General features: G+C 43.7%; 6 protein-coding genes across 6 annotated transcripts; 3 read left to right on the forward strand and 3 right to left on the reverse strand.

Moving 5' to 3' along the window:
* The first annotated feature begins 1575 nt into the window (after window positions 1–1575).
* On the forward strand, window positions 1576–3543 carry LOC6501420 (m7GpppX diphosphatase). The gene is made up of 3 exons (XM_001955181.4): window positions 1576–2289; window positions 2350–2499; window positions 2554–3543. The coding sequence occupies exons 1-3, from the start codon at window positions 2118–2120 to the stop codon at window positions 3357–3359; spliced, it is 1128 nt and encodes a 375-aa protein (XP_001955217.1). The 5' UTR covers window positions 1576–2117; the 3' UTR covers window positions 3360–3543.
* A 195-nt stretch (window positions 3544–3738) lies between these two features.
* Window positions 3739–7471, reverse strand: LOC6499142 (nuclear receptor-binding protein homolog). The gene is made up of 2 exons (XM_001955182.4): window positions 5762–7471; window positions 3739–5465 (listed from the first exon to the last, which is right to left on the reverse strand). The coding sequence occupies exons 1-2, from the start codon at window positions 6920–6922 to the stop codon at window positions 4674–4676; spliced, it is 1953 nt and encodes a 650-aa protein (XP_001955218.1). The 5' UTR covers window positions 6923–7471; the 3' UTR covers window positions 3739–4673.
* Window positions 7472–7652: 181 nt separating this feature from the next.
* Window positions 7653–11590, forward strand: LOC6501421 (symplekin). The gene is made up of 5 exons (XM_001955183.4): window positions 7653–7845; window positions 7910–8103; window positions 8159–10284; window positions 10351–11273; window positions 11338–11590. Exons 1-5 carry the CDS (start codon window positions 7759–7761, stop codon window positions 11506–11508), a joined length of 3501 nt encoding a protein of 1166 aa, XP_001955219.1. The 5' UTR covers window positions 7653–7758; the 3' UTR covers window positions 11509–11590.
* LOC6499141 (glyoxylate reductase/hydroxypyruvate reductase) lies at window positions 11578–13233 on the reverse strand. Its single transcript, XM_001955184.4, has 2 exons — window positions 12736–13233; window positions 11578–12663 (listed from the first exon to the last, which is right to left on the reverse strand). The coding sequence occupies exons 1-2, from the start codon at window positions 12873–12875 to the stop codon at window positions 11760–11762; spliced, it is 1044 nt and encodes a 347-aa protein (XP_001955220.2). The 5' UTR covers window positions 12876–13233; the 3' UTR covers window positions 11578–11759.
* Window positions 13234–13244: 11 nt separating this feature from the next.
* On the forward strand, window positions 13245–14978 carry LOC6501422 (CCA tRNA nucleotidyltransferase 1, mitochondrial). The gene is made up of 2 exons (XM_001955185.4): window positions 13245–14547; window positions 14616–14978. Exons 1-2 carry the CDS (start codon window positions 13435–13437, stop codon window positions 14964–14966), a joined length of 1464 nt encoding a protein of 487 aa, XP_001955221.1. The 5' UTR covers window positions 13245–13434; the 3' UTR covers window positions 14967–14978.
* Window positions 14967–16270, reverse strand: LOC6499140 (probable RNA methyltransferase CG1239). The gene is made up of 3 exons (XM_001955186.4): window positions 16127–16270; window positions 15294–16057; window positions 14967–15236 (listed from the first exon to the last, which is right to left on the reverse strand). The coding sequence occupies exons 1-3, from the start codon at window positions 16137–16139 to the stop codon at window positions 15039–15041; spliced, it is 975 nt and encodes a 324-aa protein (XP_001955222.2). The 5' UTR covers window positions 16140–16270; the 3' UTR covers window positions 14967–15038.
* Between the last annotated feature and the right edge of the window lie 1990 nt (window positions 16271–18260).

An 18260-nucleotide genomic window follows, 5' to 3' on the forward strand; every position in this document is an offset into this window, starting at 1 on the left:
GGGAAAACTGCCTGAAAGGACAACATGGCCCCCTGCGAAGGTCATATCTTTGCCAATAGTCCTCCGATTCTTGAGCGGAATATCTTAAACGATTCGTAGATCGATTCTCCATCATTCTGCATCTAAGGCCAGGAACAAAATATTTTTTCGATTTTTTATAAAATTTCCTGGGGGATCCCCTTCCAAAATGGGGAAACTGCTTGAAAGGACAACATGGCCCCCTGCGAAGGCCATATCTTTGCCAATAGTCATCCGATTCTCGAGCGGGATATCTTAAACGATTCGTAGATCGATTCTCCTTCATTCTGCATCAAAACCCAGAAAAAAAATATTTTTTAGATTTTTTGTAAACTTTTCTGGGGGGATCCCTTCCCAAATGGGAAAACTGCCTGAAAGGACAACATGGCCCCCTGCGAAGGTCATATCTTTGCCAATAGTCTTCCGATTATTGAGCGGAATATCTTAAACGATTTGTAGATCGATTCTCCATCATTCTGCATTTAAATCCAGAAACAAAATATTTTTTCGATTTTTTATAAAATTTCCTGGGGGATCCCCTTCCAAAATGGGGAAACTGCTTGAAAGGACAACATGGCCCCCTGCGAAGGCCATATCTTTGCCAATAGTCATCCGATTCTCGAGCGGGATATCTTAAACGATTCGTAGATCGATTCTCCTTCATTCTGCATCAAAACCCAGAAAAAAAATATTTTTTAGATTTTTTGTAAACTTTTCTGGGGGGATCCCTTCCCAAATGGGAAAACTGCCTGAAAGGACAACATGGCCCCCTGCGAAGGTCATATCTTTGCCAATAGTCTTCCGATTATTGAGCGGAATATCTTAAACGATTTGTAGATCGATTCTCCATCATTCTGCATTTAAATCCAGAAACAAAATATTTTTTCGATTTTTTATAAAATTTCCTGGGGGATCCCCTTCCAAAATGGGGAAACTGCTTGAAAGGACAACATGGCCCCCTGCGAAGGCCATATCTTTGCCAATAGTCATCCGATTCTCGAGCGGGATATCTTAAACGATTCGTAGATCGATTCTCCTTCATTCTGCATCAAAACCCAGAAAAAAAATATTTTTTAGATTTTTTGTAAACTTTTCTGGGGGGATCCCTTCCCAAATGGGAAAACTGCCTGAAAGGACAACATGGCCCCCTGCGAAGGCCATATCTTTGTCAATAGTCCTCCGATTATTGAGCGGAATATCTTAAACGATCCGTAGATCGATTCTCCATCATTCTGCATCAAAATCCAGAAACAAATTATTTTTCGATTTTTTGTAAAATTTTCCAGGGGGTCCCCTTCCAAAATGGACAAAGTGCATGAAAGTACAACATGGCCCCTGCGAAGGCCATATCTTTGCCAATAGTCCTCCGATTATTAAGCGGATTATTTTAAACGATTCTTAGATCGATTCTCCATCATTCTGCATCTAAATCCAGAAACGAAATATTTTTTCCATTTTTTATAAAATTTCCTGGGGGATCCCCTTCCAAAATGGGGAAACTGCTTGAAAGGACAACATGGCCCCCTGCGAAGGCCAAATCTTTGCCAATAGTCATCCGATTCTCGAGCGGGATATCTTAAACGATTCGTAGATCGATTCTCCTTCATTCTGCATCAAAACCCAGAAACAAAATATTTTTTCGATTTTTTGTAAAGTTTTCTAGGGGGTCCCCTTCCAAAATAGGGATGCCGCAGGGAAGGACAAATCGGCCCACAATGCAGGTCATATCTTGGCCAATATCCGATTCTTAAGCGGAATACCTTAATCCGATTGTGGGTCGTTTCCTCGACAATCTGCATCAAAACTTGGAAAAAATATTTCTTAAAATTTTTAGACACAAATGGCGAGTCGTTTCGAGGATTGGGAGGAATAAATATCCATATCTTGCACAAAATCTTATTTTTAATCGCAATACATTAAACTGCTCAAAGTCCAAGAATAATTTTTCTCATCATTTTAAAAATAGCAGTTTTTCAAATTAAATTCAAAGAAGCTATCGAAGGTATTACTATCGATATATCGTATATGGTTAGCCCATCACTATAAAAGCCGCAAGTTAACTATTTTCTTCATTTGCATTTATTATTTAAATAATTAAAATGCCGGCACCAGTGGAGAGCCCAGAAGCAAAATCGCCTTCTTACGACTTGTCGAAATTCCGCCTAAAGAGGATACTTAGTAACAACAGCGTGCGGAAGAGTATATCTTTGCTGGGCTCTTTTCCGGATCTCTCAGAAACAGACGATGCAATTGTTGTTTTTGAGAAGAATGGTGGGAGAAATATGTTTGCCTTATTTTATTTGAGCGAATATTAATTAATTTTGTTTGTAGCATATCGGGAAAGTGATGTGGCTACGCAACCAGCTGCAGATGAGTCTCCCAAAAAGCCAAGCTATTTTAGCTCGGATTTGAAGGTGGCCACAGAGTTTGTGAACAATATTTATGGAAGTTTCCAAGTTGTGCCGAGCAGAGATCTTTGTGGTAAGATTCTTTAAATTTTGAATTATTGTTTTCTTAGAAACCATGTTTTTGTAGGCGTCAAGAGCACAGTAATTTATCCTGCCACAGATAAGCACATCGAGAAGTATTCCATATGCCAGAAGTACCTCATACGGGAGACTCCCGAGCTTTATGAAAAGATTACCCTGCCATACCTCACAGAAAGCCAGTTTTCTTTAGAGTGGGTCTACAATATTCTTGAGCATAAGCAGGAGAAGGAGCGAATCGTGTTTGAGGACGACGATGCAGAAACGGGATTCATCCTGCTGCCCGATCTCAAGTGGGATGGCCGTAATGTTGAAAATCTGTACCTGTTAGGCATTATTCGCAAGCACGATATTAAGTCTTTGAGGGATCTCAACGGTAGCCACCTGAACCTGCTCAGAAACTTGCGTCAATCATCAAAGAAGGCAATACGTGAGCGATATGGTGTGAATCCCAACCAGCTACGGATGTACTTCCATTATCAGCCTTCGTTCTACCACTTGCACGTCCACATCAATCCTGTGCGAAACGACGCGCCTGGAATCTGGTGTGAGAAGTCACACATGTTGGACACTGTGATTAACAATTTGGAGTTGCTTCCGGATTATTATCAGCGAGCCACGCTACCTTTTGTCCTCTACGAGGGAAACAAGCTTTTAGACCTCTATGAAAAGGAACTATCAGTTCGAGGAGCTCCAGAAGAAAGCGATAAAAAGGAGACAACTGATGAACCACATACTGAGCCATCTAAAGAGGGTTTCAGTGACGAAGAAAGCGACGAGCGCCAGTGTAAGCGCCGCAAGTTGGCTACCCCAGAGCCAAAGGAGACCGAAGGTACTGCCCAGGCATGTGCTTAAATACCATTTCTATAAATTAAGTTCAAAGTGTATATGAAATTGAAATCAAAAGGAACCTTACCCATGAAGGGTACGCTATTACTTAAAGATGAAACTTATGGGAGTTTTTATCCTAATCATGTATTCTAAAAATAATATTCGATTGCAAGTCAAAATAAATAAGAATGTTTTGTAAAATGTTCAATTGATAGTCCTGTTCCCTCAATCAAAAGTGGGCAATGCCACAATTTAAAACTTTCAGGCTTAAAATAATTTTGAATTCGACACTTTATTTAATAAGCCTACCAATTGAGCTACACAACTTGTCTAATTTAATCGACTTAAGCTTTCGTGCGAGCTTGGATTAAACCTAATTGACGAATAAAAGGGGAACAAAAACTGGAATTAGTTAGCTGGCTGCCATCTTTATTTATTTCATAATAGTGTAGCTATGTCAGTTGTGTATTATTGTTGTTGCTTGTGTTAATATAGTTTTGTATCTTGTTTTCTAGTTTAATAATTTATTTTTTTCGTGGCCCTGCGTATTTTTTTATATTTGTAATACATTTAAATACAATCCACTGCGTTTTAGGTGTCGTCCTCATCGCGGCATGGCTAAGTTACGAAATTTGATATAGTCCTAGAAAAAATCGTCTTCGTAGTGGCGCCCAGACACTATTTCGAAATCGGTAAATCGGCTTTTTCGTATTCCAATTGTGTCTGGATTTGAGAGCTGCGAATTCGATTCGAGCTGGCTCAAGAGTTGTGCTAAGCGAATGCTTGGTTTATTCAGCTCGTTAGCTTAGTGTGAGGTGTGTATCTTCTCAAATAGTGTTCTAAAGGTTGGGTCGATAATTATGTCTGAAGCAGGTCCGGGATTCAAATAGTCAATTTTCATCAAAAATTTGCAATTTAAAAAGCGACTTTGCTATAAATGATTACATTACATTAAAGCCAAGCAAATAGAAGGCCCGGATCAACAAAAATTGTTCAAATGATAAATAATTTCAATATTCCACGAGAGTTTTCTTATCCGGTCCTTTCTTCTAATATAGTACTATTTTTCTGTTTTGGATCCACACGAATCGACCCACCCTCGACGGTTTTGTGTGTGTGTCTTGTGTCATGGAAATCTTTAGCTTGGAAGCCTGGTTCAACATCGTTTATGGTACATACATACATAAATATTATTTCAAATACATACATACATATACATATATATAGGTATATATATAAAAATAACAAATAATAGTAGTAATAAAATCGTAATGTGTAATTTCCCAATACAATAAAAACAATACGCGCTGGCCTGCCCTGAATACTAAGCTGATACTCTCAATTGCTCGTCGCGGCTCCCGATTGCTCTGCGTCCGCCGCGGCCGAATCTTGATGCTGTTGCTCCTGGGGCACGTACATCACCGCAGTGGCCTGCTTGTCTGCTGCATCTGAAGAAATTGACCAGTTCCGCTCCAGTTGCTCTAACGCCGCCATGGTCGCTGTGGTGGTCACCCCTGCGCCTGAGCTTTCCGCTCCGGCGCCATCGCTCAGAACGCCCGCCTTTAGCGTCTCCTCAAGAAGAACCTGGATCTTGTCCTGATCGTCTAGATGGACAAATCCCAGGCGCACCAACTCACTGGTGAGATCCGCCGCCGTATCGTTCTCGTTCACCTGACACGTCAACTGGCGATTCATCTTGTCGTCCATGCGAAGCAGTATTGTCATGATTATGTCGTTACTGTCCTCCTTGATTTTCACGCTGCACATCATGTTGACGATGCGCCGCGACTCGGTGTCCACCGGTTCCGGTGAGGCCGATTTCACGGAGTCAGCCCGTTCTGGCGAGGCGGCCCGCGAACGGAAAGTTGGCGGCTTCTTGCCGCTGTACGTGATCAGCGGATATACCCCATACTTAACATCTTCGACAAACTTCTCAAGCTTGTCCGCGCCAGAGACGTCGGCTAGACGGTATTGTCGCTCCTGGCCGCCAGCCATTCGCATTTGGGCCATCACAACATCCGGCTGGTAATAACGTTGCATCAGTCCGTCGAAGGCGGTCTCCGAGAACATGGTGCGGTTGGCGGGCGAAAAGACCAGACAGTGGGCCGTCAGTAGTTTGAGGGAGTGTACCTGCAAGAGAGGAAAGAAGATGAAATTTGAAATCCTTTTTTGGCATATTATAACTAAGACTACAGTTGTTGTAGAAACTAAAAAATTTAATCGATCTTTTAAGGTATATCATATTTTTTAGTTACGTATGTCTGTAAAAATAATATCGGTCCGTTTTAATCAGTTATATAATATTAATGGTAATGGATACAAGAAACAGTTCTTGTCTTTATCAGAAATTATAAGTACTCTTGAAATGGCCTTTAAAAGTGACATTAATTGATTAGTTTCTGTTATGCTTTTTCCTACACACTCACCTCGAAAAGCAGTGGGTGAAAGAGCAGATCATTGGCACTGGGCCGATCCTGCGGCTGCGGATTCAGACACTTGCGTATTAGATCGCGCTGCAGGTCGCTCTCAAGGCTGAGGATTGTGCGCTGGATGGTCTCCTCGTTGATGGCAGTCGACTCGCTATTGCTGGGTTGGATCTCTAGGGCGGCCATCTCCAGAGCGCACATCCCAAAGGCGTAGATGTCGAGGGCGGCTGTTAGCTGTTCGGCTGCACCGTACTCCGGCGCCTGGAAGTAGTGGGCGCCCCGTTCGCGCTCGCGTTCTTGCTCTCGCTGCTGCTCTCGATCCCGTTCTCGGCCCCGTCGGACGCTGTAGTGGACCGCATCGGGAACCACCGAGCCGATCTTGACCAGACCGTTGTGCTGGATGAAGATGCTATCACAGGTTAGGTTGCCGTGGATGATGGGCGGCGTGCAGGAATGCAAATAGCTGAGCGCGGACAGGATTTGGGTGCACCAGCGGCGCCAAGACTCCAGCGGCAACCGCTTGGCGTTGCGCTTGGTGCGCTTGAGGAACTGTTTCAGCGAGCCCGACGACATGTACTCGGTTATGAAGACCACCCTAGGACGCTCCGCGTGCTGTGTGTCCGTCCAGTAGCGATGGAACTTGACAATGTTCTGGTGGTCAAGTTGCAGGAGATTGTCGAACACCTGTCGCATCTTCTCCTCCTGCGACTTGAGCTCCTGCAGGCTAGCATATTGCACCTCGTTCCACACCACCTCCACCCCCTCTTCGGTGTCCATGGCCAGGTGGACGCAGTCGATCCCTGGAACGTCGCGCTGGTCGACCTCTTCTCGCCGCTTCAGCCACCGTCCGCAGGGCGACTCTTCCAGGATTTCACTTTCATCCTCAGAATCGTCACCGCTTTCGCGGGGTGACGAATCTAGGTTGACCCCCTCAGACACCTGAACGCTACTAGTGCCCGCATCAGCTGTTGAGGCTCCGACTATGTGAGGGGGCTGCTGCTGCTGCTGCGACGCCGGCGTAGCTGCTGCCGCTGCGGCTGCAGCTGCTGCTTGGCTGGATGCATTCGGATTCGGATTCGGATTTGTGGGGGGTTGGAGCTGGATCGGTTCATCCGCTACCGCGCTACCACTGCTGCCGGCATTTGCTTGGCTATTTGACATTAGGGTGCGGTCACCGACGCGGCTGCGGCTGTCTCTGCCTCTGCTCAGTCTCTGCTGCGACTTCGGCGGTTGCTGCTGCTGTTGTTCCAGAAAACCTTTTCTCTGCGATGCCGCGTTTAGGGTTTCCAGTGCCGTGTTTATTTTCTTGTCTCCGTTTGCTTTTCGTGGTATCCGCTGCTAACTGCGGGCTCCTTCGAGCTACATCCACATCCGCTGCTGCTCCTCTGCCCACTCACTGGCGCACACATACACACGCACATACACTCCCTCCCCCCTGCGCTAAATAACACTCGCTGCGCTGCGACTGCGAGACGACTGATACGGTTGCTGTAACTATTTGGCAGTATTTTTCGAGGCCTTCAACACCTGCGGAAGGTATAGCTTTCGCTTCGATGCACTTTTCTTCCCGACACGCAGATGATTCGTTTATTTGGGCCGTTTTTCACGCTTTTCTTTTTAAAACACCCAAGAAATGTGAGTAAATCGATGCATCCAGCCTATCGATAGTCACCCCCGCAAATCAGTAGTCCATCGCACAGCAGCACTATCGATAAATGGTTCGCTAAATTTAAATTCCAAAATAATGAATAATTTGTTTAACAATGTTTAACTTTCTGTATTTTCAGCGCATTTTAATCAACGTTTTACGAATTAAACATTTTATTTCCTATTTTTTCGATTTAAATAGAAAAATAGCTAAAACTTACGATGAACCGCTAATTGAGCATCCAGGGTCTAGGTGGCTATCGATGTTCGCTTGGTATCATCTGTGCCGGCGACTCTTAAACATTTTAATATTTTTTAACTTTAAGTAGAGTTCGTTGAGAAGACCAATAATGGATAGCATAATTGGACGCAGTCAATTTGTCTCGGAGACAGCCAATCTTTTCACAGACGAAAAAACGGCAATCGCTCGGTCAAAGGTTAAATGAAAATTCCATGAAATCTAAGCCGCTAAACAAATAATTTTTTCTTTACGAATTTTAGGTGGTAGAGTGGTGCAATGAACTGGTAACTGCCGCGGCACCCATAAAGTGCGAATTGCTCGTCAAGATCCAGGAGACTATTCTTGGATCATGTGTAGAGTTAGCAGATGAGTTTCTGGAACCGATCCTGTCTCAGGCTCACGACCAGAATATGGAGGTCCGCAAGCAGGTAGTCGCGTTCGTGGAGCAAGTTTGGTAATAAAGAGCATTCTTAGTGATTCCATTTTCTTTAATATGATTTCGATTCCAGCAAAGTTAAAGTGGAACTACTGCCACATTTGATCAACATTGTGTCCATGTTACTTCGGGACAAATCAGCTCAGGTTATTAAGCGTGTGATTCAGGCCTGTGGCAGCATCTACAAGAACGGATTGCAGTACCTGTGCAACCTCCCTGAACCCGGCGACAGTGCCGAGCAGTCATGGAACATACTTAGCCTTATTAAGGCCCAGATTCTTGATTTGATCGATAACGAGAACGACGGTATACGCACTAACGCCATTAAGTTCTTGGAGGGTGTCATCATCCTTCAGAGTTATGCTGACGAGGATAGCTTGAAAAGGGATGGAGATTTTTCGCTAGCCGATGTTCCGGAACATTGCCAACTCTTCCGCCGCCAAAAGCTGCAAGAGGAGGCTAACAATATATTCGACATTATGTTGCAGTTTCACGGCACAACACATATTTCATCTGTAAACTTGATTGCCTGCACAAGTAGCTTGTGTACGGTGGCCAAGATGCGACCAGTATTCATGGGAGCCGTAGTCGAAGCCTTCAAGCACCTTAATGCCAACCTACCACCAACACTTACCGACTCCCAGGTAAGCTCAGTTCGCAAGAGCCTTAAAATGCAGCTACAGACACTTCTGAAGAATCGCGGAGCCTTCGAGTTCTCCGCCACCATTCGTGGCATGCTGCTGGATCTCGGCTCATCTTCAAGCGAGATTCAAAAGCTCATACCTAAAATGGACAAGCAGGAGATGGCAAGGAGGCAAAAGCGCATTCTGGAAAACGCTGCTCAAAGCATGGCGAAACGGGCCCGACTGGCGAACGAACAGCGCGAACGAGAGATGTCTCGAGAGATGGAGCTCGACACGGAAGAGCTAGAACGCCAGAAATTGAAGTCCACGCGGGTTAATGAAAAGTTCCTGGCGGAGCATTTACGCGCCCCTGAAACCGTAGTTTCTCTGGTTGTGGAATTCCTGCCGACTCTTCCGGCAGAGGTTCCACCGAAGTTTCTAGACGAATACACTCCCATTCGGCAGATGTCCTTGCAACAGCAAGTGAGTAATATTTCACGCATGTTCGGGGAGCAACTTACTGAGAAGCGTTTGGGACCCGGAGCTGCCACATTCAGTCGGGAGCCGCCTATGAAAGTGAAGCAAGTTCAGGTGCGCGATAACGAAAGCAGTTCCATGGAAGTGGATGAAGAGTCAGCAAGGAAACTAAGCGAGGAGGAGCTTCAGCGCAAGGAGGAAGCTACTAAAAAGCTGCGTGAGACAATGGAACGCGCCAAGGGTGAACAGACTGTGATCGAACGGATGAAGGAGCGCGCCAAGACTTTAAAGTTACAGGAGATAACTAAACCATTACCGCGCAACTTAAAGGAAAAGTTCCTTACAGATGCAGTGCGTCGCATTTTGAACTCGGAACGCCAGTGCATCAAAGGTGGTGTGGCCTCCAGACGTCGAAAGCTGGTCACCGTGATAGCCGCCACATTTCCGGATAACGTACGCTACGGCATAATGGAGTTTATTCTTGAGGACGTTAAACAACGCATTGACCTGGCCTTTTCGTGGCTATTCGAAGAGTACTCTCTTCTGCAGGGATTTACAAGACACACCTACGTAAAAACTGAGAATCGTCCGGATCACGCCTATAACGAACTTCTTAATCAGCTGATCTTCGGAATCGGGGGAAAATGCGAACACAAGGAGAAGATTATACTTTTACGTCGAGTGTACCTAGAAGCACCCATTCTGCCCGAAGATGCCATTGGGCACCTAGTGCAGCTAAGTCTTATTGACGAGTTCAGCCAGTACGGCCTTGAGCTTATAAAGGACTTGGCGGTACTGAGGCCTCCTCGCAAGAATCGATTTTTGCGGGTCTTGCTCAATTTCTCTGTGCACGAACGAGCGGATCTCCAGGATCGCGCTTTGGCTCACCTGGTGACCCTTTACCATATCCACAAAATTCTTCCCGCCCGCATTGATGAGTTCGCTTTGGAATGGTTAAAGTATGTGGAGCAAGAGACGCCGCCTGCAGCCATATTTTCGCCGGACTTTGGCCGTCCCACAGCAGATGCAGCCTGGTGTGAGGATACAGCAAAAGTATGCCTGGGTTTGGCACTTACCCTGATGCCCTATAAGCCGGAAGGTTAGTATACTTAGATTCCATCTAGGCCCAATTACTTATAGTTTTAATATTTTAACTTTATTACAGTTTACGTTGAGAAGGTGTGCCAAGTGTTTGTGTCCACCTCTTCGGAGCTGAAACGCACAATCCTACGAAGCCTCGACTTGCCTATTAAAAAACTGGGCGTAGAGAGCCCCGTACTTCTTAAACTGATAGAAGATTGTCCGAAAGGCATGGAGACCCTGGTGATCCGCATCATTTACATACTAACGGAACGTGTGCCAACCCCGCATGCGGATCTGGTGCGTAGGGTGCGTGATCTCTACCAGAACAAGGTCAAGGATGTGCGCGTCATGATACCCGTATTGAGCGGCTTGTCTCGTACCGAGCTTATTGCTGTTCTGCCAAAGCTTATCAAATTAAATCCTGCTGTGGTCAAAGAAGTTTTTAACCGATTGCTCGGAATCGGGGCCGAGTTTGCTAATCAGACAATGGCCCTGTCACCGACAGATATATTGGTGGCCCTTCACACTATGGATCCGAGTGTTTGTGACCTTAAATCTATTGTAAAAGCCACTTCGTTGTGTTTGGGCGAACGTGAACTGTACACGCAGGAGGTTCTAATGGCGGTTCTTCAGCAACTACTGGAGGTTAACCCGCTGCCCACTCTAATGATGCGAACTACAATCCAAAGTTTGACTCTATACCCCCGACTAGCCAACTTTGTCATAAATCTGTTGCAACGGTTGATCATAAAGCAGGTCTGGCGACAGAAGGTTATCTGGGAGGGTTTCCTCAAAACAATACAGCGCCTGAAACCTCAGTCTCTGCCGGTTATGCTTCACCTTCCACCCGCCCAGTTGGTTGACGCACTGCAACAGTGCCCTGACCTAAGACCGGCACTGTTGGAGTACGCGGAGAGCATCCAGGACGAGCCGATGAACGGCAGTGGCATTACCCAGCAGGTGCTGGATATTATTTCAGGAAAGTCAGTGGATGTATTTGTCACGGTAACTATTAAATATTTTTCCTCCTGTTGATTTAATTTACAAATTTTGATTGCTTTCCTTCTAGGATGAAAGTGGTGGTTATATCAGTGCCGATCACATTAAAAAGGAGGTGCTGGATCCTTCGGATATTAGTGTCATCTCAACCGTACCTGTACTAACTTCTTTAACGCCTCTGCCTGTACCCGCGCCAGCCTCCAGCGATCTTAACCAGCCTTTACCACCAGGGGAAGATTAGTAAAAGCAGATTGATTTTGTTGTTTAGCCATAAAATTTCTGCAACCTACCTAATAAGACAATGGTTAAATTTACTATTTCAATTAATTGATATTTTATTCCACTTTTAGAATTGTATTTCAGTTTAATTGTTGCGCATGGGTTTTATGGACTGGTGTTCCATTACACAAGGTTTTCTAGAAAACACGGAAACAGCTGCATATTAAAAAAATTATAAGATTTGACTAAATAATTCCAAAAAATGCCAATAGTCTATAGTACAACTTCTGATTCCATTTTTTCCCCTGCAAGGGCAGCTAAAATATTTCGTGCTGTTATCCTCGACATTTCTTTGCGGGTTTCGATGTCGGCACTGCCGATATGGGGAAGGATAACAATATTGTCAAGCGTCAACAACGGATCATCAAGTGGCAGCGGCTCTGGAGTGGTCACATCCAGGCCAGCGGCCAAAATACGTTTGCATTTAAGTGCCTCATATAAAGCCTTCTGGTCTACATTTCCTCCCCGGGCTGTATTGATGAAGATGCAGTTCGATTTCATTTTCTGAAAAGCGTCGGCATTGAAAATTTCCTTGGTTTCCGGAGTTAAAGCACAGCAGACAACGATAAAGTCCGAGTTGCACAACATCTCGTCGAAGTTTACGTATCGGGCGTTGACCGCCTTCGCTTCCTTGGGACGTTCCGTTCGGGTCGTGTAGGTTATCTCCGACGGTTTAAAGGGGAAAATGCGTGCCGCAATCTCTTGCCCAATGCGTCCAAAGCCAAAGAGACCTACGCGGGATCCCTTGAGACCTTGGCCGCACATCCACATAGGGGCCCAGGACTTCCAGCCTCCGTTATAGACCTGCTTGTTGGCCTCGAACAAGCGCCGATTGGTGGCCAATAGAAGGGCAAGCGTTAGCTCCGCCGTGGCATCTGTTAGGACATCCGGAGTGTATCCTACGCGAATGCCACGTTTCTTGCACTCTTCCACGTCAATGTGCTCGTAGCCTACCGATATGGTGGCCACACACTTGAGCTGGGAACCAGCAGCATCCAGCACTTCCTTATCAATCTTATCAGTCAAAGCGCAGTATAAGGCATCCTTTCCAGCAATTTGCCGCAAAAGCTCGGTCCGGGGTACAGGCAGGGCCTCATTCCAAGTGCTCACCTGGCAGCTGCAAAGAATCACGCATATTAATTTCAAAACATATGCTAATTAGCCGGTGGCAATTCCGAAAAACAACAACCTCTTACGCAAAAGTTCCAAACCGCTGGAATCAACATCCGGACGAGTCACGTATACAGTTGGCTGGGAGCTCATAGTTCTAGATCCGCGTCCAAGATGCAGTAGGTTTCTAAACGGTGCGAGTGGCAGCCGCGGTGGCATTAATTCAAATGTCTGGAAAATCGTACACAAAGTAACAGGTTAAAATCCAATGTGACCTTGTTTGGAGGCGGGAAAAATGATTTGAGCTTTATTAAGTAGCAAGAGATGGAACTTCCGTTCTACCCTCTAAAATTGTAGTTTAAATATTTAATTTCAGAAAATTATGTCTCGAAAATTAACTAATAACATACGCAATGCGTATGTATTTCGTATACGTAATACATACGTATTACGCATTAGAAAAAAGGAATACTTTGTTTAGAAAAAATCATCTGAATATATTTAAGTGGAGCATTTTGTTATATATTTGTTACAAAATTGTACAATTTCATATCTTGCATACAAACAAAAAATAAATTGTAAACTAAACTTTTAAATTTGCTTTATTTATATATCAAGTTAAAAATTTTAGCACGTACAAGTACACAAATACCTTTATTTTGTAGGGTATGATTCGAGGAAACATCTGGTCTCACAATTGTCAAATATAAATATTATTGAGTAAAAAAGCGTGTTCCGGATAAAGGAAGAAGTCTCTGGGGCCTGGGAAAGCTGATCCATGAATGGTTCAGGTATCCTTCTTAAATTGACCACCCGTGCCGTTACCTCGCTGGCCCTGAATCTTCGTCAGAGCAGTCGCTGGATAAAGACAGCCGGCAGCATGGGACCAAGTCCCAGTAATCCTCGTGATGCTTCCCCCGAAGCAGTGGCCCAACTGGGAAAGCCGCCAAAGATGCGAAAGGATCCAGCTTTCAAAAAGGTTGACTCTCCAGAATTCAAAAGCATATTTACGCCCGAACTGGAGTCTCTTGTTTCGCTCTTCAAAAAGTACGATTACGAGTTGAGGATCGCCGGCGGTGCAGTGCGCGACATTCTGATGAATATGGAGCCCAAAGACATTGATTTGGCCACTACAGCCACTCCAAGCCAGATGAAGGAGATGTTTGAAAAGGAGGAGGTGAGGATGATCAACGCTAATGGCGAGAAACACGGAACCATAACACCACGAATCAACGACAAGGAAAACTTTGAGGTCACCACCCTACGGATCGACATTCGTACCGATGGTAGACACGCGGAAGTGGTGTATACCACCGACTGGCAGTTGGATGCCAATCGGCGCGACTTGACCATCAACTCCATGTTCCTTGGTCTCGACGGTACTGTCTATGACTACTTTTATGGCTACGATGATCTGCAGGAGCGCCGAGTAGTTTTCGTTGGGGATGCCGATATCCGTATCAAGGAAGACTACTTACGTATTCTACGTTACTTCCGTTTCTATGGACGTATTGCTAAAGATGCAAAGAGACACGACGAAGCTACTTTGGTAGCGGTGAAGGATAATGCTGCTGGCTTGTCAAGGATTAGTGGAGAGCGTATCTGGACCGAGCTGCAAAAAATAGTTGTGGGAAACTTTGGAAGCGACTTGTTGCTGGAGATGAATCGCTGCCATCTCTTCGAGCACATAGGATTGCCCGGAAAGCCAAATTTAGAGGAATTCGACCGACTCTGTAAAGCTTTGGAAAAGTTTGAAAAACCGCACTATCCTATTTTGTACATGTCGGGAATGCTAAACTCGGTTAATGATGCGATGGCCATGCACAATCGCCTTAAGTTATCCGCTTACGAGAGGGATCTGGCTTTATTCATCACCCAACATAGAGAGAAGGTAGAAACTGATTTAAATCTTTTCTTTAAAACTTACAAAAAAATAAAATATTTATTTTTATCTTTCAGGTGGATACAGACTACAAAAGTATTCGAGACTACCAGAAGCTCTGCATTCAACCCAATGTCAATAGGGACTATGTCGAGCAGTTGCTGAAGTACTCAAATAAACTAGTTTTATATCAGCAGCTTAAATCGTGGTCCAAGCCCAACTTCCCTGTCAATGGCCATTCTTTAAGCAGTCTTGGTTTAAAGGGGAAAAAAGTGGGACAGGTTATGAATGAACTGAAGTTGCACTGGGCAGACAGTGATTTTAAATCAACCTCAGAGGATCTACTCAAATTGGTGCCTGAGATCGTGGCTAAGTTTCCTTCTCCACCCAGCTCGCCCAACAAAAATAAACGCGCAAAACAGCACTGATATTATTCATAATTAAACGATTTATTTGTTTTCCTATTTATTAACGCTTATTAGGGATTGTGGATCCCTAACTTAATCACAGTTTGTATTTGATTCTTTGCTTCCAGTAGGCTTGGTAAATATCTCAATAGGTCGCTTGAATCCAGCCTCACAATGCTCTGGTATACCCATGAGATCCATGGATGCAAAGCCCACTTCTGGACCTAGTAGATATTCGGTGAAATGTTCAGGTCGGAATTTAATATTATTGTAATTTTCCCTAATTTGTTCCTGCAATTAAAACGGGAAATTAATAAATTGAGAGAGATTATTTAAATGTCTACTAACCGATAGCTTTTTACGCCGTTTGTATCCATCAAAGGCTTGAGGCTCTAGAACTAGCTTGCCGCCTGGGCGAAGCTGTAGGAACATACGGCGGAACGCCTGCTTCAGCCCAGCATCACCAAAATTAAGGTGAATCCACTTGGTCACTGACAGACAGAGTATCACATCGAACTGCGGGCGCTCAATCTCCAGCAGCACATCGTCCTCTAGGACATAATTACCCTGCAAAAACCTAAGATTGTGGGGAAATCCCGGACCAGAATTCATTTGTCTTTTCAGGTTATAAATCGTGCTTTGTGCGGCCTTGACTAGACCCTGATCGATGTCCATGCCTACGAGTGTTTTGACTTGAAACTGCCGAGCAATTTGAATAGAGAGGTGTCCCGAATTGCAGCCTATGTCTAAAACCTGCTTGTCACGCAACAAATCTGGTTGGGTAGCTAGGACATCTAGACGTATGTCATGAAAATCCTTGTCTAGGATGCGCTTGCCATAATAGTGTTTGTAGTTACCATAAACGAAGTTCAGATTCTTATCATGCTTCGATTTGTTTGTTTGGTTTGCTCCATTAAGATAAATACGTTTTTTAGGACTTTGGGGCGGCGGGCGAGGAGGAACGTCCACTTTCACATCGTTGCCTTTTAAACGTTTACTTTCGCTTGGTGCTACGTCCGTAGTGCCATTATTTTTTCGCTTTTCTGCGGATTTTGCCGGTTCCAATTCAGGAAACCGTGTATTGTTGTTGTTCTCCACATCCATGGTGAAATCTAAAAGAAAAATTTAACGGAAATCCCGACAGCTGGTATAAATGTTTTACAAGTCCTTTGCGTACTAACCACAGGTGACCATTGATAGGTCACTAAAAAGTAGTTGTTTTCTATTAATATGTTCCAAAACATATACAAATTAGTCTACAATATTTAACTCGCGGGAAGTTAATATCCAGTGTGGCCGCGTCTTCAGAGTTCTGGCACATTACCCCGATAAATTTTATAAGACTCTTCAGCCCTAAAAAGTGTTGTAAAGCGTGGTTTGGCGCGATTTTTAAAAAGTTATTTAATCATTGAAGGCAAATGAAGCAAAATTAGCCGCAGAATAAACTTACTATTATTCTTTTAAAATTGATCTAGCTATTTCAAAAATTTTTTTTTAATAAAAAGGTATATCTATGTATATTTTTTTTCTTTTATAATAAAAGATGTAAAGTTTTTTACATCATACATTTTTATTTTTTGAAACTTATATCTGGTCTAAGCTTAATTTTTGTTTTTTACTTCATAAATTTAAAAGGAGCTTGTTTCTTAACGCATATAATTTTTATCAAAAAGCGCTGGATTTTATTTAAACACCTTTCCTTGTGCCAGACACACATTGGTAGTTGGTGGATAATAACTTTCATGAATTTGCATAACAAAGCTCTTTTAATGAATTGATAATATATGTTTTTGCAAATTGAAATCCCTGCTTTGTTTGAAATATCCGTTAAATGTGTTGGTTGCGATTCCACCGGATACATCGTCAGTTTCCTGACCATCCGCGCGTGCCACATATTGACCCCTCTTTAAACTCAAAAAATGGGAAGGGAGGAAACAATGCCAATGATAGTCCGAGCGAGGTGGTCAGCGGTCAGTTGAAGTGTTCCAAGGGTTGAACTTGAATTTTTGATTAAGTGACCGACGCGTGGCACATTTCCATAACAGATAACAATTGCATCTCTTTTTTAGTGAAGTTCTCAATTATATTTTTAGTTTTCAAATGTTCTTATGTTATTTATTGCATTTCCATTACCTATAAATTTATGAATTTTTAAAATACCTTTTTATTTTCCCAAACACTTTCAAGATTTCATAACCCAAAGTGCTCATTAAGCGGCAAGAGATAAATTCTATCAAAATAAATTAGAAAATTCTTTTAAAAATACAGCCGTACAAGATGTTTCCCAGGGAAACTCGCCCGAGTCTAAGGAAATAACTTTCGAAAAAATATGTTCGTCCGGTGAAAGGGTTGGTCCGCTTTTTAAAAACCAGTTTTAGGTTCTTTTTGTAACAAAAGGATGCAGCATCTATTAAAACTTCAAATGACTTGTTGTTTTTGCCCCTGTGTGCGTGCATCGTCCACGTCCTTTGATGGATGGGTCACGCAGCATCCCGGGGCATAGGAAATCTAAAACCAGTTTGCCCGAGTTTGTGCATCGAAAGCTGCACGGAGTCCAAAATTTAATCTGCTGCACATGCGCAGCCTCACCGGTCTAAATTAGAAGGGATTTGTTTGGTCAAATCCCCGGGCTGGCATCAGCAATTTGAATACGCAGCCCGAAGGGCGAGGCGGCTAACAAGCCCACCAGATCCGCAGTTGACAGCGCTGTCCAAGGGTCGGTCCACGGCAAGAGGTCCTTGCTGGTCCTCGGTCCAGCCGAGTCCCTGTAATTCGATTCGTTCGGGGGTAGCTAAAGGGTTGCCCGCGCTTTTGTAACTTTATAATTTAGGGTCAGCGTGCTGGTCTACTTCCGATTTCCTATTTCCACTTCCTCCCCTGACCCTTTGGCCAATCCTCGCGGTGCTCCTCGCTCAAATGTAGCATTAAATTATTTTCAAAAATCCGGGGCTTTGTTCTCCACTCGCAATGGAAATTTGCATGTTCAGTGGATGAGTGAAAATCTGTTCGAATTTGGCCTATTTTCCCTTTTTGATTAATGTAGATTTTATGGTTAAAGTGTTTGATATTGAAGCAGAAATTTGCTTGTTGATGTTTGTGGTACCTCCTATTTGATGTAAAAAAGATTTTTTTGTTTTCAACCACCAAAATAATCACCATATTAGCGGCATTACAACCATGTATAGTGTAATTATTCAATTCATTCATATTACCACTTCTTATAGATATTTGATACAGGAAAATAAGTTTTACTTAATCAAAATAATTACACTTACTTTTTAAGCTTTTAAACAATAAAAAAAATAATCACTTTTA

This window comes from Drosophila ananassae, chromosome 2L (assembly GCF_017639315.1).
Source record: "Drosophila ananassae strain 14024-0371.13 chromosome 2L, ASM1763931v2, whole genome shotgun sequence".
In the NCBI taxonomy this organism is placed as follows: Eukaryota; Metazoa; Arthropoda; class Insecta; order Diptera; family Drosophilidae; genus Drosophila; species Drosophila ananassae.

Excerpts from the sequence above, each read along its gene's own strand:
- LOC6501420 (XM_001955181.4), top strand. The coding sequence starts at position 2,118 with ATGCCGGCACCAGTGGAGAGCCCAGAAGCAAAATCGCCTTCTTACGAC. Across the intron at positions 2,290-2,349 it reads TGTTGTTTTTGAGAAGAATG|CATATCGGGAAAGTGATGTG; the intron begins GTGGGAGAAATA and ends TTTTGTTTGTAG. Across the intron at positions 2,500-2,553 it reads GCCGAGCAGAGATCTTTGTG|GCGTCAAGAGCACAGTAATT; the intron begins GTAAGATTCTTT and ends ATGTTTTTGTAG.
- LOC6499142 (XM_001955182.4), bottom strand. The coding sequence starts at position 6,922 with ATGTCAAATAGCCAAGCAAATGCCGGCAGCAGTGGTAGCGCGGTAGCG. Across the intron at positions 5,466-5,761 it reads TTCACCCACTGCTTTTCGAG|GTACACTCCCTCAAACTACT; the intron begins GTGAGTGTGTAG and ends CCTCTCTTGCAG.
- LOC6501421 (XM_001955183.4), top strand. The coding sequence starts at position 7,759 with ATGGATAGCATAATTGGACGCAGTCAATTTGTCTCGGAGACAGCCAAT. Across the intron at positions 10,285-10,350 it reads GATGCCCTATAAGCCGGAAG|TTTACGTTGAGAAGGTGTGC; the intron begins GTTAGTATACTT and ends ACTTTATTACAG. Across the intron at positions 11,274-11,337 it reads CAGTGGATGTATTTGTCACG|GATGAAAGTGGTGGTTATAT; the intron begins GTAACTATTAAA and ends CTTTCCTTCTAG.
- LOC6499141 (XM_001955184.4), bottom strand. The coding sequence starts at position 12,875 with ATGCCACCGCGGCTGCCACTCGCACCGTTTAGAAACCTACTGCATCTT. Across the intron at positions 12,664-12,735 it reads TTGGAACTTTTGCGTAAGAG|CTGCCAGGTGAGCACTTGGA; the intron begins GTTGTTGTTTTT and ends GATTCTTTGCAG.
- LOC6501422 (XM_001955185.4), top strand. The coding sequence starts at position 13,435 with ATGAATGGTTCAGGTATCCTTCTTAAATTGACCACCCGTGCCGTTACC. Across the intron at positions 14,548-14,615 it reads TCACCCAACATAGAGAGAAG|GTGGATACAGACTACAAAAG; the intron begins GTAGAAACTGAT and ends TTTATCTTTCAG.
- LOC6499140 (XM_001955186.4), bottom strand. Across the intron at positions 15,237-15,293 it reads AACGGCGTAAAAAGCTATCG|GAACAAATTAGGGAAAATTA; the intron begins GTTAGTAGACAT and ends TTTTAATTGCAG.